The sequence below is a fragment of the Lipophrys pholis genome (assembly GCF_963383615.2).
Source record: "Lipophrys pholis genome assembly, chromosome: 19".
Classification (NCBI taxonomy): domain Eukaryota; kingdom Metazoa; phylum Chordata; class Actinopteri; order Blenniiformes; family Blenniidae; genus Lipophrys; species Lipophrys pholis.
In genome coordinates, this window is record NC_137647.1 from 17,556,262 (window position 1) to 17,573,939 (window position 17,678).

The 17,678-nt window shown below is 43.0% G+C and overlaps 1 protein-coding gene across 1 annotated transcript; it reads left to right on the top strand.

Annotated features, from left to right (window-relative positions):
- The first annotated feature begins 1,716 nt into the window (after positions 1-1,716).
- fmnl1a (formin-like 1a) lies at positions 1,717-17,365 on the top strand. The gene is made up of 25 exons (XM_080487644.1): positions 1,717-2,242; positions 6,031-6,114; positions 6,394-6,480; positions 6,564-6,637; positions 8,478-8,561; positions 8,662-8,808; positions 9,733-9,838; positions 10,134-10,210; positions 10,291-10,384; positions 11,842-11,916; positions 12,156-12,266; positions 12,654-12,803; positions 12,874-12,975; positions 13,910-14,516; positions 14,598-14,713; positions 14,796-14,998; positions 15,074-15,308; positions 15,390-15,458; positions 15,543-15,623; positions 15,697-15,826; positions 15,903-16,066; positions 16,161-16,262; positions 16,351-16,446; positions 16,524-16,638; positions 16,725-17,365. The coding sequence occupies exons 1-25, from the start codon at positions 2,057-2,059 to the stop codon at positions 16,787-16,789; spliced, it is 3,360 nt and encodes a 1,119-aa protein (XP_080343770.1). The 5' UTR covers positions 1,717-2,056; the 3' UTR covers positions 16,790-17,365.
- Positions 17,366-17,678: the final 313 nt, after the last annotated feature.

Consider the following 17,678-nt stretch of genomic DNA (forward strand, 5'->3'; position numbering starts at 1 on the left):
AATCTTCCAAAAATAAATTGAAAAAGTGGAGGATAAGTTGCACTTTTCACTGGATCCATTGTAAACATCTTGATGGCTAAACACATGTATGTGCTGTTGTTGAATGTTTAAATTGGTATCATTTAATATGATGGTCATTCCTTTATTGCACCTGCAACTTACCTATGTGCTGTGAACATGAAAGTGAATTGAAACTTTACATTTGGCCAATTGAAGGTAAAGAAGATTAAGCATCACTGGTATAAACACTAATCTAGGATTATTGTTTATACCAGTGATGCTTTTTGTGTGATTTTTACACGTTCACTCTTTTACCAGTGGGTTTTCTCCAAAAGATAAACTAAGTGAATCTGCGTCTCTATTGAAGGTGTGTGTGGTTGTTGCAATATCTTAATAAAGTATAATAATTTAAAATATGTTTACGTCAACAAACTAACAATGGGCTTTGAACTATATTCATTTTCTACAGACAATCTTACTTAAAAGAGGAATTCTTTATTTTGCTCTCTTGAAGTGTGTGTGATCAGCCTGGGGCAACTGAAAGTCGCCCCGAGGAGGCGGTGCTTAGTAGCGTTTTCACCAATGACTGGTCAACACTGTGAGTGACTGAAATGAAGTTGAACCAATCAGCGTCATTTGATGCCTCGGTGCGATATTTAAATCACCCTGCTCGGTGATTGGCTTAAAATCAGGTCTGGGTTGTTCTCACGTGTTTCTACTAGACGTTGAGAGGAAGACGACAATGTGAGTCTCTGATTATTAACTCTGTTTAATCTCTGCTACATCTGTTCATATGTATTAATGACTGAAGAGCTTTATTTTGTAATGCTTTTATTTATATATTTATGGATTGTAATATAAATTGGTATATAATGAAAATATACCTGATATACCTTTAGTTTTCTCTAAACTCAGCCTGTCATTTCAAGTAAACCAGCCCCAAAACACAATAATTTTATGCCTGTATTTGTATACAAGTATATAATAAAAGTGTCATCTTAATAAGTGCTCTCTATTCACCAGCTGTTTAAAATAAACTATAATGTTTTATTACTCAATCTAAAAAAGGCAAGATTGTTGTAATGGGTTTTATACACGCACTGTATTCAAATTAAGTTAACATAGGTTGAAATTTAATTATAATGATTAGGCCCACCTAAGACATTTACCGCCAGCCGACGCTGGTTTTCATATCAAAAAATAGGCACAAAACAAGTTGCGATGACTTTCTTTAAGTAAACACTTACCTGACGATGCAATACAGTAACCTGCTTCAAACACTGAGAGGCGCTGTTTGACAATTCTTCCTTGTGTCTTGTATTTACTTAACCTGTCTTGTCTTGTCATGGACAACCCGGAGAACAACAACAAAACAACAAAGTTACCCCAGGTGCCAGTGGAGCTGCCCCCACTCAATGATGAGATTTATTGTGTGAAACAAAGAAGAGGAGTTTTACATCTGCACCTGCTGATGTGTTTGTGTTTGTTTGTATCTGCAACCCTCTTTTTTGTCTTGTTTCACCCCAGCGCCACCTTTCACCTCAGCCATCTTACAGCTCCTGCCTGCACAGCCTGCTCAACGGTAATCGTGTTTATCTTCCACCCCGTCCTCCACCCCAGGTTCTGCCGCTGTCATGCACAGGAAGTCTCTCTTCTGCTTTTGTGCCTGTGCGGTTTCTATGTTGCAGAATGTGTCACACTCCCCTCTCCTTCCTCTCAGTCCTGTGCAACACGCGTCAGACAAGTTCTCAGTCGACTGATGTCGAGGACACTGAGGGACACATCAGTGGATCTTTAGTCTCAGAGGAACTCGTTGACAGAGAGGTGAGAGACACCCTAAGCATGAGGAGACCGACCCCGTCCTCAGCACCAGTGCTGATTTGGTAAATCAAAGACTTGATGCTCTGACCCCGAAGGCCTGAGACTCCGTTAGATTCAGGCCTTCTTGATTCAGAGTGATCACCTTTGGTCACTCTGCTTTGGAATACAAAGATTTTCTCAGGCGAAAAAAGGGCCACACAGAGATTTCCTCCTGGATTACTTGTGGAGATTAGTGATGGGGAATGCGGCTGCCGGGGGCTTGGAGTATGAAGGCTCCGAGAGCCGAGAGGCCAGGAACTCAGTCGGGACAGCGTCGACCATGAGTGACCCCACACCGACCCTGCAGAAGAAGCAGCCGTCCGCCGCAAACCTTCCCATGCCCCCAGAGCAGGAGCTGGAGGAGCGCTTCAACGTGGTGCTGGTGAGTTCCTCTCACACACATGCTCGTGACAACATGCAGACTGTGGTTGAAGTGTGTGAGAACAATGTAAACAAGGTGCAAAACAAGCAAAAGGTCACATCACAGATCAGAGTACATCCAGTACGTTCCTCCGCCGACAACAAGGACCCAGATTAATTTTTAAAAGTTTTCCCTTCTGTTTGACTGAGAATGTCAGGACAGGAACAGGGTGATCAGTACAAAAGGCAGCAGGCACCCGAAGGGGAAGTTGAGCAACACATTTACATGAGATGAGAGCACAGGACCGGAAAACTAACAGCCTCACCATCCCTCCAACAGTCGTACATCAAGCTGGAAGGCAAAAACCACTCAAACAGTGTCACGACCACATTTCGAATTAAGATCACAAACAACACGAGAACACGTTGTTCAGAGGCGCTCCTAATCTTGGATTAGCTTTGTCTTCGTATTTACGGTGAAAAAAAGAAGAAAAAACATTAACCATATTTCTAAGAGAAGAATTTAGAGATTGAATATTTAAAAGAGAAATGAGCTGTAATCTGATGTCATGTTGACACAAGTCGAATTTAGTCCATCAATGAGTTGAATTATCTTTGAATTAATCCACTTTAATCCTGAAGTTTCATATCTTTGTTCGCTCACAGTGACTTGCATTTTGCTCACCATAATAAAAAATGTAAACATTTTGCTTCATGGTTTTCTGGTCGTGTTCCATACAGGAGTGACGTCACGCTTTTTAAGGACGTTGATGAAGAACACGACGCCTCCATCACGTAAACACTGAACCAACAAAAAGTCCAATTTTCAATCTGGTTAGCAGAGGGCAAAGAGAAAAACAATCATTTATAAACAACTTATCTGTTGTTTTATACAAGTGAATCCACATTGTATTTCAATAACTGGTTATGTTTCACCTGTGACGCTGGATGTTTAGCATTTACTCCAACTAAAATATGAACTGTTGAGAAACATCAGATTACGAGCCTTACACGTTGTTCAGACTTCCACAGAAAACAAACTTTAAAGAAAAGAAAACTTAACATTAGCTGCTAAAACTCTTCTCATTCACCGACAATCAGGATGTACAGTATTTATTGTGAAACAGCAGGTTTTACATATCACAGAGTAATGAGATGTGAATCCTGTTTGAAACTGATCAAACTGCTTTAGAAAAGTATGTTGATTCAATAAGATGTTGAGGTGAAGTTGTTAAAATAATGGCGGTTTCATATGTTTCATATGTTTATGTAACCTGTAATCTTGTGTATGATGTGTAATTACATCAAACTCAAAAGAAGGAAGATCATCTATTCTGCGGCTTCACATTCTCACCCAAACTTATGCAAACTATGTATCTTATATGTATACAAGCCAAGTTACATATAACTATAAACTATAAACAGTATAATTACATTTTACATCAACTTTTAAATCCTTTATTGGACAAATGACCTCATACTGCAACTTGTGCATCTCTTTAAGTTTTAATCTAAACTGGCAATTGTAATTTAAAAGTGGAAAACACACATGCACAATGTTTATTATCATAGTATCAATGATAGAATGTTTTATCTATTTGCGCTTACTCCCAGTTTGTGCAACTGATCTGGTTGATTTATCTTAAACATACGATTGAATGTCAGCAGCATGACAGCGTCTGGTTTTAAACCTAAACCCAGGAGGTTTATTAATTCATAATTGGAGTGTTTTTGCTGTGACTCACACATCGTATTGCAGTGCAGTATCACTGTACACCATTCAATCAATCTTTTTCCTTGATTTTGCTCAGTTTGACATATTTGTTTTTATAATTGCCTCACCATGTGTCTTTATAATGATTCTGAAGTCTCTAAGCGGAGAAATACCCCCAAAATGCTCCCCGGTCGGAATTTTTAATATCCACAATTTAGTGAGTAAACTAATTCATGGTATACTGAGATGAGATAACGACGCAAAACTGAACGCAACAAGAAGAAAATGTGCCCTCAGGATGAGCGATTTCACAACCTCTCTGTCACATGTTGCACTCACTCATGACAAAACGGTTCTGTCTGCTGCTTTAATGCTAAAAACAGCCCCTCTGGCAATAGATGACTTCAGCTCCCTCTGGAACCGGATAAACTGAAGCCTTATTGAGATTCATTTATCTCATTTTGGTGTTTACATCACCATCCCTTTAAAGAAATGAGAAGTGTCTCTTCTTCCTTTTTACAGTGTTAACACATTTGGGGAATTCATACAGACGCTCATATGAAGACATAAGTGTTACTTTGCCTTTTTTTTTCCGGGTGGGTGCGTGTTGTGCCACAAAACCACAGGGGGGACCACTCCCTCGTCTCACCAACGATGCAGCTTTGACTCCTCGGCTCCACACCAACGGGCCGTTTCCGTTTCTGTGTCTTTTCTTTCTCTTTTTTTCAATGTGTCAAACAGAAACTGCTGCTTGAAGGTACGAACGGGCTGCCCAGAACTACACGCCCTGAGTCAACTGAAATGACTTATTGTTAGTAAAGGTTTCGGATCAGTTTTCAGAACAGGTGCATGATCATGTATCTTAGAGAAAAATCCAAATATTGAATCAGCAAAACATGTGTAGGAGTGCAAATGGAATCTTATTGCTGTAAAGCGTCACTTCTCTTTGAATAGATTTTTGCCTTTTCCCCCCACAAAGTGTCCCGTTTGGCTCAGGATCACTCATAAGACACTTCATTTTGGGTCACAATTCATTTAAGGGCTGAAATCCTCTGAGAGGGACAATAACTTTCATAAAGGAAGTCAGACGAGTCCCTGCAGAGTGATAACTCAAATTGAAAATGCCCTTTCTACCCACTGATATGTCAACCCGTCAGATAGTTGAGTCAACCTGCGCTGAGAGACTGTGGAGGTGGGCGCGCCTCCCGGTATGCAGAGAGTGAAACGATCACAGAAATGTGTGGTGTGTGTTCACATTTATGGTTAAAAGATCGGATACATTTTTTTATTGTAATTAATAATAATTAAATGTAATTGTGGAAACAGTTCATAAATATTTATTTATTTATTTATTTAAACGATTCTGGCCCAGAAATATAATTGAAGTCAAGTATATAGAGTGCCGAAAATCTATCTAGTGTAATTACTGTTACACTGTACTCAATTACAAGTAAAATTAAAAACTATTCATTAATAAGTAAAGTACTTGAACTTGAGAAGCCACTCAAAGATTTTACTACTTTCTAGCCACATTGTCAGTGGCAGGTATTTCATTCAAGTTCGCTGTGAAATATTTATGTTTAGAGCGCACTCCTCAGATAAACAATGAAATGAATAAAGATTACAAGGTGCGAAACAAATGTAGATACTGAACAACACTCTACTTTGTTTTCTTTCAGTTTTCACAACTTGAATAGGGACAAGGTGGCCGGACTCAGTGGCAGCTCGTAATTTTAAAAGTATCAAATAATCTTACCCGATGAAACATAAGATTACATTAAAAAAAATCACTTCACGTATACAAAAAATGTTCAGGATGAATGAATAGCATTAACATGAGATTTTTTTTATTCCCGACCTCCACCCTTGATCATCATATAACAACCATCAATACAAACATGTAAACAATGACCTCTTTGCTGTTTCTCTGTCACTTTAAACTCTTATGTGGTTTTGTTGGATTTAAAGCTTCTGTGTGAACAAACAACCACATAATACAGTGCAATTGATGCCCTGTTGTGAAATAATGTGAATCTGTTTTTTTCTTATCTTATCTTATCTGAGTGGCTAAAACACTGCTTTTCTCTCTCTTTCAGAGCTACATGAACTTGCCTCCAGATAAACTCAGTCTGTTGAGTCTATATGACAATGAAAAGAAATGGGAGTTGATCTGTGATCAGGTGAGAGTTTTCACTCGCCACTCGGGTTTGGTTCTGCTAAAAATGAAAACACCTGAAAATGTAGAATGTGCTGTGAAGCTTTGAGTAGCACCAAAACCTCGCAGCATCGTTTCTGGGAAGGCGTCTGGTCGAGGCGTCGGCATGGAAACAGACAGCGGTTTGTGTCTGTTACCAACAATAACGGATCCAAAAGCTGTGTGTCAGGGTACATCTTGTCCGACCGTTGTTCCGGCTGCGGTTGACTCCACCTTCTCCCCCTCTGCTCCGCCCCCAAAACAGGAGCGTTTCCAGGTGAAGAGCCCCCCGTCCACCTACCTGACCAAGATCAAAAGCTTCTACCAGGATCAAGGAGGGGTGTCCCGGAGGGTCAGTGGGAAGCGCTGCTCTACTCGTCTACGTGTTTCGACTGCATCATCATTGGTTCACTTTCATCTCCTCTGCTTCTTTAGTTAAAGAAGAGAGTTCAAGATGCCACTCAGGTGCTCAAGGACCTGGAGATATCTCTACGCACCAATCACATTGGGTGAGAATATGAGCTTTAGTCACATTATGATGTTTTATGCCAAAAGTAATTTGGCTCAAATGTCAGAAAACTCAGCGACAAATATTACCGCCCACGCCCTCTGTTGGGCCAACACGTGATGGCAGTTAAGCGGTAAGTATTTGAGCAGCTGAGATCAGCTGCCGAGATCACAGAACTCGACCAGAATAAACTCGTTTTAATGTTCTCAAATGGTCGCTGTTTGACACGGTTTCAAACTTAGACACTAATTTGTCTTGAGAGGACTTTGCACTGTCATGTTGCGACATAAAAACTCTCTCTTTTCATTGGATTTGTGCCCCAGAGTTCTGGAATGAAGTCATCTGCTCGCCTCATGTAATCGCTCCATCTCCAGCTACGAGATGTCAACTTGACTCCTTCTTTTAGCCGTCAAGCAGGATGTCACGCTTCCTCTATGGACACACAACAGATTACAAGATAATTAAACAGTGCAGTTCTGCGTTTTGCACACTGCATTTTTAACATTGCAAGTCAGAAAACAATAAAATAACTCTTTAAATTAACATGTCACACTGCACACAGTCTTTCGTAGGAGGTACTTTCCTCAGTGGTTGACCAAACAACTAGTTCAATCACTCGTACTCTCTTACTTAGATTATGCATCAGTTGTTTGGTCAAACACAAGTGAAAATAACTTACACAAGTTACATGAAGCTTAAAAACGAAGCGGCACGGATCGTTTTGGTTTGCCCTTAGAGAACTAATGTGAGGTCAGTTTATAATAGTTTGGCCTGGTTAACAGATCAAATGTAGATTGAAGTACTTCCTAGTAACATTTATTAGAAATGTTATAAAAAAAATACATAAAAATATACATAATAAATGGTCATTTTTTGCCCATAATCACAATTGTGGTACACGTCAGAGCAGTGGAAGGAGGTGTGCTCTACCGGGCTGTAAAACAAATCAAATGCGGCGAGCTGTTTATTATAGCGCCATGGTTGCCTGGAATGCATTTTGTAAATAAAAGTTGTAATGAAAAAAAAGGAGACCCCAGGCAGAATAGCGCCTGCAATAAGTCGGGAGCTAATGGGGCTCTCAATAAGATAAACAACCGAACCTGAAACCATAAATCATTACGTGGACAGCCCAGACCGCCGTCGTAATGTCAAAGTTTCACTTCAGGATTGCTTGTCATGGTCAACAAATACAACGAAATGACCTCAATGCTGTGTTACAAACTGATACTGTGGATGGTATAATAGAATTTGCCAGTAAAGGGCCATAAACAAACCTTCCACAACAAGTTTCATCTCATTCCTCCTCTAACAGATACTTTCGCTCTACGTTTTCTGTAAATACCCTTGGTCCATTTTACAGAACTTGAGAACCTCCCACACAAACCGCTTCAGTCTTTTTAGCGTTGCGGTTGTTGTCGTCGGCCACCTGCTTGATGCGAACACGCTGGCCCGACGCGATTAACCTGGGAGCCACCAGCTGCTCGTGCCTCCAAACTCAGGCTGTTTCTGTGCCTGAGCGTGAAAGGTGGCGAGGGAGGAACGGGAGAGTATATGAAGGAGTCCGCACACTTTAAATTGAAGTATATCACAACAGATTTGAAATAAACCAAAAGCAAGGGTGTTAATTACAAGGTTCAGCAAAGTTGAGTCGCCACCAAAGTTTCTATTTGCATGTTTCAAAGTAAAGGCCCTGGGAGAGAAGTGTTGCTCTGTCTGTAGCCTGAAAACTCCCACATACTGCAACTTTAAGATTCATGGTAAAGACATTTATTTAACCTCAGTCGAGGGACAGAATCTTTCATACGTCATCATGTTTCTCGTGTTTGTGTCCCTCGCTGCAGCTGGGCCCAGGAGTTTCTCAACGAGCAGAACAAAGGCTTGGATGTCCTGGTGGAGTACTTGTCCCACGCACAGAGCGACACGTCGTGAGTACAACGCAACATGTTGAGGCCAGTGTGACGGGAGTCTCCGGTCTCCCCACGGCTGCATCGTTCCACACCGAGCCTCCACCTCTGCACCGCGCAGGTTCGATGTGGAGAGCGTGGAGAATGGCGGCAGCCTGTCGGAGAGAGCGAAGCCGGTGGAGAGGTCAATGGAAGATCTCAGCAAGAGCCCCGGCGGCGGCTTCCAGTCGCACGGGATGACGAGAGCTGCCCGAGCCCTGACCGTCCGGTGAGGAGATCCTCAGACGCCCCAGTGCGTCTTGTGCACTCTGCCTTTTGTTGTCAGAGAACAAAGAGAGTCAGGAAATAGACTCTCGCAAAGCAGAAGTGGTGTGATGGTGGCTGACTGTAGTGCTGCTGAGGCGATGAGGCGTAGAGCCTTTTTCTTAGAAGACCATGAAAATAAACTTTTCACTTTTATACTCATGTCTTTGTGTACATAGATGGATAGGTGGGTCGGTAGGGTTAACCGGCAAATATTAAAAATATATTGGAATGCACTGGGCACCCTGCAGACAATTTATTTTTCATTATGATTCAGATAATTTTGTTCCTCAGCAGACTATCACTTTATTGGAACATTTTTAGAATTTGCACCGCCGTCACAACAGTCTCAGATTATATAAAAAGAAATGTCAGCGATTTCAAGTGAAAAGCATCAAACTACCTAGAGAGGAGTTTCTACTGATGAAGGAATCTTTTGTGTTATTTGCAACGATGAAGATGTAAAGGGACAGGATGAAAAAAGTTATACGTACTTCTTCCTACTCCCTTTTCAAACATGTGACACACACATATTGTAAAAATGGAGCGTGTGTCAAGTGATCTCTGGATTATTCATTTGGATGAGAGTCTCTTTTTTTTATTCATTCTGTTTCTTTCTCTTGTTTCTTTCTATTTTTATACATGTTTGGAAATAAATAAATGTATAAATTAATAAATGAATACTTCACCTACTAACACCAAACGTGTTAATACTAATACAGTGTGTGAAAAACATAATAACCTCAACGCCTCTTTCCGATCCTTTCTGAAATATTCTTTATCCCGATGCCATATTTCTGTCCAGTCTGGAAGCTCCACACACAACCTGCTCAAAGGTGTTTTTAAGTTTGGCTCCTCTCTCCTCTCACGTACATATATCTCTTTACAGGATATCCACTCTGGGGAACAAGATTCATAAGAAGCCCCCGGTCTCCCTCCAGAGAGACGACGTGCACGTGTGCATAATGTGCCTGCGAGCCATCATGAACTACCAGGTAAGAGTCTGAGTGGCTCCAAATCGCTCGTTAAAATCTGCAAAGCAAGTGGAACCTTCTCTGCCAGCAGGTCGATGAAAACTCCTTTAGTCCCCCTGCTCTCTCTGAGCACTCGGCTCGTTGGTCGTAGAACATAAATTTGACGCTCATTATTTCTGTTAAAATCCCGGTTTTACAGTTGACGTTTTTTTCTCTGCACACAAACCTTGTTTTTTTCTTCTCTCTTTCAATGTAACAGCTCTTATTTATTTATTTATTTTAGAAACAACTGTTTATATCTCCCATCTGCTTTCAGTCTGGATTTAATCTGGTGATGACTCACCCGCGCTGCGTGAACGAGATCACCCTCAGCCTCAACAGCAGGAATCCCAGGTGAGAGCATTAATCTGTGAGAACGCCAGGCCGTTCCGTCTCCATCCTCCGCCCACCTCTCCTCCTTTGTGGCACCGCAGGACCAAAGCTCTGGTGCTGGAGCTGCTGGCGGCCGTCTGCCTCGTCAGAGGAGGACACGACATCACTCTCTCCGCCTTCGACAACTTCAAGGAGGTGAGGGGGCTGGGTTTTTGTGGTGGTTTTCACCCTCAGGCGATGGTTTCATTGTGACTTGAGTTCTCAGCATGTTCAGAAGCCACATGCGGCCTCATTTCTCACCCCGCAGCTCATTTATTATTTGCCCTCTTTTCCACTTCCTGCGGACCCGATCGGTCCCCTCCGACGGGCCGGGTTTGGCCCACGAGTCACGCTCTAGACTTCCTCTTCTTTCATCACTCGTTTCGTGAGTGAGTCAGTCCGCTCTTAAAATAATTGTAGTTAACGTGCAACAGTCACAGGGTGGCAAGAAGTACGGTGCACACACTTCGCATGAGTGGAAGGGTAGAGGGAGAAATACTGAGTTTTCTGTTTTGTTTTGTTTTTTTTGTCTTTTGCTGTTAATTCTGAAAGAAAGAAAGAGTTAAATGTTTGATTTCATATATGGTGGAATAAAAGTTTGCCAAATAATCCAAAGAACTGTCATAAACGGGTCCAAAAATATTATATAGTGAAAGTAACTAAATACAAATGATTATAAAGTACAATTTTAGCGCACTTGTACTGTTCATCCAACTATATCACTTCACTCGTATTTAAACCTTCCTGAGACAAATGACCATAACTGCTTGATTTCGTCATATTTCTTCCACACTACATAAACACTCTCTAAATACACGATACATGAAGTCCTGGTGCTTTACATTGAAATAGATGAGTTATGGTCACACACCTCTGTTTTTCATATATGGCAAGATATTAATACACAAAATCTTTGATCGAATGCACAGTCATAGTAGAAATAATCTTCCCGATAAAGTTGTTTAAGGCAACAAAAGAAAAGCAATAAATTGTTGGTTTTCTGCTATACAATCTGAAATAAGTTCACTTTTGGTTTGTTTCACACTTTAAAATTCCTATTAATGTCATTCAGTACGAATTTCAAACGGTCAAAATAGCAAAAGATAAACTTTAGCTATCCTTCCATGAAAACAAGGGTGGACATTTTCTTTTTTTTTTTTTTAGTATTTCAATACAGTTAAGTATAATTTACATCATGTCATCTCCAAAATCACAAGTTGCTACAGAGAGAAATTCACAGTCAAAGGCTTTTTTCTGCACTTTTTTTTGTAGCCAGAATGTCTGGTTTATGTCTAAATTTGTTTTGAAAAGAGTGATTCTAATTAGTCCTCTGAGTATTGAAAGATGTAGTTTATGTAGAAACATTGTGTGAAAGGCCTCTCGTTGGCAATTCAATGAAATACTCAGTGGTTTGAATAGATTTAAACATTACTTTTACCTGTAACCGAGTTGTTTTTAGTGATACACTGCTTCTCCCGAATACCAATATTTGCACTATTTTCTGTATTTATACTTAAGTACAGTGTATATAATCCCAGTGTTTGCTGAGGTGGTTAAAAACACAAATGTGGGCGCTAATTAAAATGTGTGGTCACACCTTTTCACCTCATCAGGTGAGCAAAGAGAAGAACCGCTTCGAGAAGCTGATGGAGTATTTCATCCACGACGACAGCAACATCGACTTCATGGTGAGACTCCACATGTTTGATCTGCTGCTGTGTGATCTGCCTCGTGCGCGCACGCACACACACACACACACACACACACACACACACACACACACACACACACACACTCACACACACACACACACACACACACACACACACACACACACACACACACACACACACACACACACACACACACACACACACACACACACACACACACACACGGTGGATGAATGTGAGGCGTTCCCCTGCAGGTCGCCTGCATGCAGTTCATCAACATCGTGGTTCATTCCGTGGAGAACATGAACTTCAGGGTCCATCTGCAGTACGAGTTCACTCACCTGGGACTGGACAAGTATTTAGAGGTGAGTTTAAAAAAATAAAAAAGGATATTGTTCATCACTAACATCAGAAAAGTCAAAGCTATTGTTGATGTGTTTTTTTTCATCATATAACTACAGTATCAACAGACAATATGAAAGACTGATGAATGTTGTAATGATCCTTCAAACTCAAGTCGTTTTAATCATTTCAAACATCCCTAAAATGCACAAATGCAGCATGCAGTGGGGTGTGTGTGTGGAGTTTCTATGTTTGAAGGCTAGTAGAGTTATCAAGTTATTATACAGAGAATGAACTCCCACACCTCCACCTTCTTCTCCTTCAATAAGTAAACTAGTTTTATGCCCCTGATGTTTTCTTACCGAGCTGTTTGCTTGATCAAAACAATGTAAATCGTGTGTCTGTGTCAGAATCTGAAGCAAACGGAGAGCGAGAAGCTGCAGGTGCAGATCCAGGCCTACCTGGACAACGTGCTGGACGTCGGAGCCCTGCTGGAGGATGCAGAGAACCGAGGGGGCGTCCTGGACCACGTGGACGAGCTGCAGGAGCACAACATCAATGTGAGCACTCGGAGAGGCGGCGACGCAGTGGCGATCCGCGGTGATGTTACAGCCGTGTGTCTCGTTGCAGCTGAACGCTCGACTTCAGGAGGTGGAGAGTCAAGCCACAGAGAAAATAACTGAACTGGAGACTCAGCTCATGCAGGCCACCAAGGAGACCGAGCTGCTCAAAGTAAGTGGCCCATCAGGGAAGGTGTTATGTTCAATAGGATTAATTAGTGAAGGAAGGTGTGCAATCATCACGGTGATTTGTTTTAAATGAGGTCAAACGTGTGGCAGATCAATTTGGCTTAATGATCCCAATATAAAGTTAAAATCTAATCACCTCTGATATAAAACATGAAATGAGATTAGAGTATTTGCACTTATTAAACCTCTAAATTAGCAGAGGGGATAGCAATACTCGGGGGTCTAATCATTTTGCGCAGCTCAATAACATCCATCGGATGGATTTCCATGGGAGGTGTGTGCGTGAAACTCGATGTTAAAAGTGAAATACTGTGGCGACTCCTCGAGCGGCACCGTCCTGCTTCGCTCCATCTGCCGGTAATCAATGGAGGAGTTTTATTTGCACATATTACTGTAGTTTGCAGGGTGAGTTTACACTTTTCTTCCAGCACACCACAGAGCAAGTTTTTTTTGCAACTTGTAAAGCTTTTAAGATGAAAGACCAAACAGTGATCATGTCAAAATAAAGTGATGATTAACATCAGAGAATATAGAGGACATCTACAAGTATTCTGTGTGGAAAAAAAAAAAAAAAAAGCACAACAAGCTGAGAAAGAGAAGAAAAAGCACCAAAAACCTGACCGATCACTGACGGACTGGTACTTCCCGTCACACAGTTCTAAAGCAGAACCTGTTTGAGTTCCTTCCAGACTGCAAAGCACTTTTTTATTTTCTCTGTCACTGAAACCATAACGTGACCTCAGCGTCACAATCACTCATTATCTTTTAAAAGAAAAGAGGTTTTCAGGTTTGCAGGGAGAACCAAAGTGTTTTCAAAGAGAGATGCTGCTGATGATGGGGGGGGGGGGGGAGCACTCCGTCAAACAAAGTGTACAGAAAGCAGAGGTGTGAAGCTGTTGGGCGTCTTCCTCCTCCAGGAGAGTCTGCGGGACTCGTGCTCTCAGGTCGGCACCCTGCAGCAGAGAGAGCGCGAGCGGGAGCTGAACCGGGAGAGGGAGAAGGACAGGGATCGCCGGGGCTCCTCCTTCTCGCACTCGCCGTCGGAGCTGGAGCAGAAGATCCAGGAGCTGCAGGACAAAGGTCTGGTCCGGGTGGGCCGCACCGCCTCAGGAGGCCTGGACCTCCAGGTCCTTCCTGTCACCGTGGTCGAATACCTCCAGAGTCCCGCGGCGGCTGCACCAAACACCGAAGTCGACTCCTCCGCCCTCCAGACGTCTTCACCTCCTTCTGGCGCCCCAGACCAGACGGGCTCTCCTCCTCCTCCTCCTCCACCCCCTCCCCCTCCCCCAGTCCCAGGACAGCCTGCGGGGGCACCCCCACCCGCCCCTCCACCCCCACCTGCTTCTGGAGCGGCTCCTCCACCTCCTCCTCCCCTACCTGGTGCTGGACCCCCGCCTCCTCCTCCCCCACCTGGTGCTGGACCCCCGCCTCCTCCTCCCCCACCCGGTGGTGGACCCCCGCCTCCTCCTCCCCCACCCGGTGGTGGACCCCCACCCCCACCTGGACTCCCAAACACTCAACCTGGTAAGCAGCCTGACAGAAACATGTAAAAGCTTCACAGACGTTCAAACACGTCAACTCTTTTTCTTTCTTCGGCACTTAAAGGGAAGAAAGCCATTCAGACCAAGTTCAGGATGCCGCTGTTGAACTGGCAGGCCTTAAAGCCCAATCAGGTGACCGGTACAGTCTTCAACGAGCTGGACGACGAACAGGTCCTGGAGGTAAGAGCGTCTCCCGTCCTGTCACGCCGTTGTGACGTCCATTCAATAGAAAAGCCTCACGGTTTCTCTCTGTGGGCACCAGGAGCTCAACATGGACTCGTTCGAGGAGCACTTCAAGACTCGGGCCCAGGGTAACGTGACAGACCTGTCCAAGGTCAAGAAGAAGACGGTCCAGCAGGCGCCCAGCAAGATTTCCCTGATTGACGCCAACAAGGCCAAGAACCTTGCGATCACTCTCCGCAAGGGAGGAATGAAATCCTCCGATATCTGTTCCGCCATCGAGAAGTAAGTGTGTCTGCTGCGTCCGGTCCTGGACTGTCCTCCTCACAGAAACACTGAACACGGCCTCTGCTCGGACAGGTACGACCAGCAGTCTTTGTCCATAGACCTGCTGGAGCTGCTGGAGCACTTCATCCCCTCAGACTTTGAGATGAAGCTTCTCAACAACTACGAGAAGGACGGGCGTCCGCTGGAGGAGCTGACCAACGAGGACCAGTTCATTCTACGCTTCGGGAAGATTCCCCGTCTCACCCAGCGGATCAACACCCTCACCTTCATGGGGAACTTCCCAGAGAGCGTCAAACGCCTGCAGCCGGTGAGTTTGCTCGTCGCCTGGCCGACTCGCGACTGTGAGAGAATTCAAAGCACTGATTTCCTTTTGTGACGTCGTCCACAGCAACTGAACTCCATCATTGCCGCCTCCATGTCCATCAAGTCTTCAAGCAAACTCAAGAAGATCTTGGAAGTGGGTGAAACAGGAGATCTGTTCAGATGTTGGCGTTACGTCTGAGGTGCTTTGAGTCACGCTGTACGTTTGTGTTCATCTCAGATTGTCCTGGCCTTTGGTAACTACATGAACAGCAGCAAGAGAGGATCAGCTTACGGCTTCAGGCTGCAGAGTCTCGACCTTGTGAGTAGATTCACGCCGCCACTCAGGGACCTTTAGAATGTGCTTTCAATTAAAACAACCTTCATGTTTTCAGCTGTTGGAGACCAAATCCACCGACCGCAGTCAGACCCTGCTTCACTTCATCACCAACATCATCCAGGAGAAATACTCCGACCTCGCCAACTTCCACACCGAGCTCCACTTCATAGACAAAGCAGCCGTCGGTACGAACACTCCCTCGGCCCGACGGGGTTTTAGTTGGAGTATCGTGCTTTAACACACCTGTTTTTCTTTCCCCAGTTTCTCTGGACGGCATTCTTCAAGACATCCGCCTGTTGGAGCGAGGCATGGAATTAGCCAAGAAGGAGTTCCTGGTGCAGGACGACAGCCCCGTCTTGAAGGAATTCATCAAAACAAACAGCGAACAGCTGGAGACTCTGACCAAAGACGGGATGACGGCACAGGTACGTTTGAAATTCACATTACACTCCCATCTGCATACGGTAAGTACTTTTATTTTTTAACATTATGATACACACTTACTGTTCTCCAAACCAGGAGGCTTACATCTCCGTGGTGGAGTACTTTGGAGAAAACCCCAAAACCACGCAGCCGTCCATGTTTTTCCCCATGTTCGGACGCTTCGTCAAGGCCTACAAGGTAAGGATGTGCTCCTGCTGGTCTTCCACCACGAGTCCCACATTGTGTGCTGATCGTGTCCCCGTCGTTGCACCTGACTTGAAAACAGAAAGCGCAGCAAGACATCGAGCAGAAGAAGAAAATGGCGAGCGAGAGTCAGGAGGTCAAAACGTCACCGTCTCCAAACAAGACTGGATCCCAAAAGGTGGGAAGAATGAACCCTATTGCAGTTTCAGCTGGAAAAAAAAAGTCCTAAATCAGTAAGTTTTGAATCCGTTCCAGGGCCCCGGGATGCTGAAGATGCCTCAGATGGATCTGATAGCCGAGCTGAAGAAAAAGCAGGTGAAGGCGCCGGTACGTGAGGGGAAGGACGGCGCGCTGGAGGACATCATCACAGGTACCAGAACGCCGCTGCTAGTGCGTTATTGCATGAGAAATGAGGATGAAACTCTCTCACCGTCATGTCTTCTCCTGCTCCTTCAGACCTGAGGAACTCGCCGTTCAGACGTGCAGACGGCCGTCGGCCAGCGCAGCGCCAGGACACTTAATCCACCTCCGCATCCGCATCGTTTCTCTTTCCATTGTTAAAAATGGAACTGGAACCACAGTCGGGCTGGAAAATCCTATTTCAAATGTGCTGTACATACAAGCATATCCACGTATCGCGGTGTTTCAGTGCGAATTTGTTCTGTAAATAAAATGAAGTTGGAAATATTTTTTCTCTAAACTGCTTATGAATTTGATTCCAAATATTCTTAAAAAACCATTTTGGCTGAATCTGAGACGCTGAGTCGCTTTGTACTCCCTCCATTCAAAGAAGTCTCGTTGACTAAGTGACGGGAAAATAACCTCTCTTTATAAAATAAACCTATTTTTTAACCTGACTTTGTATCGTGCTTGTATTGCCTATTTTCTTAAAAATAGATTTCTGATGTAAGAAAAAACGATTCTGTGTTTTTACAAATTGTAGAGATTCACAACAATTTTTCTTTTTTTCCAATTGTGAAAAAGTCCAGTTATTAAATAGTTAAAAAAAAATTGCTTTTCTTTTTCTTACAAATGTGTTACATTTTCCATAAGAACACAAATAAACGAACCACTTTTACTAAGAAATATTTTGATATAAAAAAAAACAACAACTAATTATTTCCGTTTTGTGATTGTAAAAGATTTAGTTTTTCTTCGCAATTCCTTCATATCACACGACATCCACTTTAATTTCATTGCTCAAACATTCAAGAATTCAAAACATCAATAAAGCTGTGATAGTCAATATATTCCTAGTATAAATTAAAGAGTAAGTCCAAATATCAAGAAGTAAGTTATTATATTTAGAATTAAGCAAACATCAAAAATAAAGCTGCATTGTTGAGAATTAAATGAAAACAATGTATTTTAATACATTTATGAAGAAAGTGAAACAAAAGTCAATATATT

Excerpts from the sequence above, each read along its gene's own strand:
- fmnl1a (XM_080487644.1), top strand. The coding sequence starts at position 2,057 with ATGGGGAATGCGGCTGCCGGGGGCTTGGAGTATGAAGGCTCCGAGAGC. Across the intron at positions 15,459-15,542 it reads AACTCAAGAAGATCTTGGAA|ATTGTCCTGGCCTTTGGTAA; the intron begins GTGGGTGAAACA and ends TGTTCATCTCAG. Across the intron at positions 15,624-15,696 it reads GGCTGCAGAGTCTCGACCTT|CTGTTGGAGACCAAATCCAC; the intron begins GTGAGTAGATTC and ends TCATGTTTTCAG.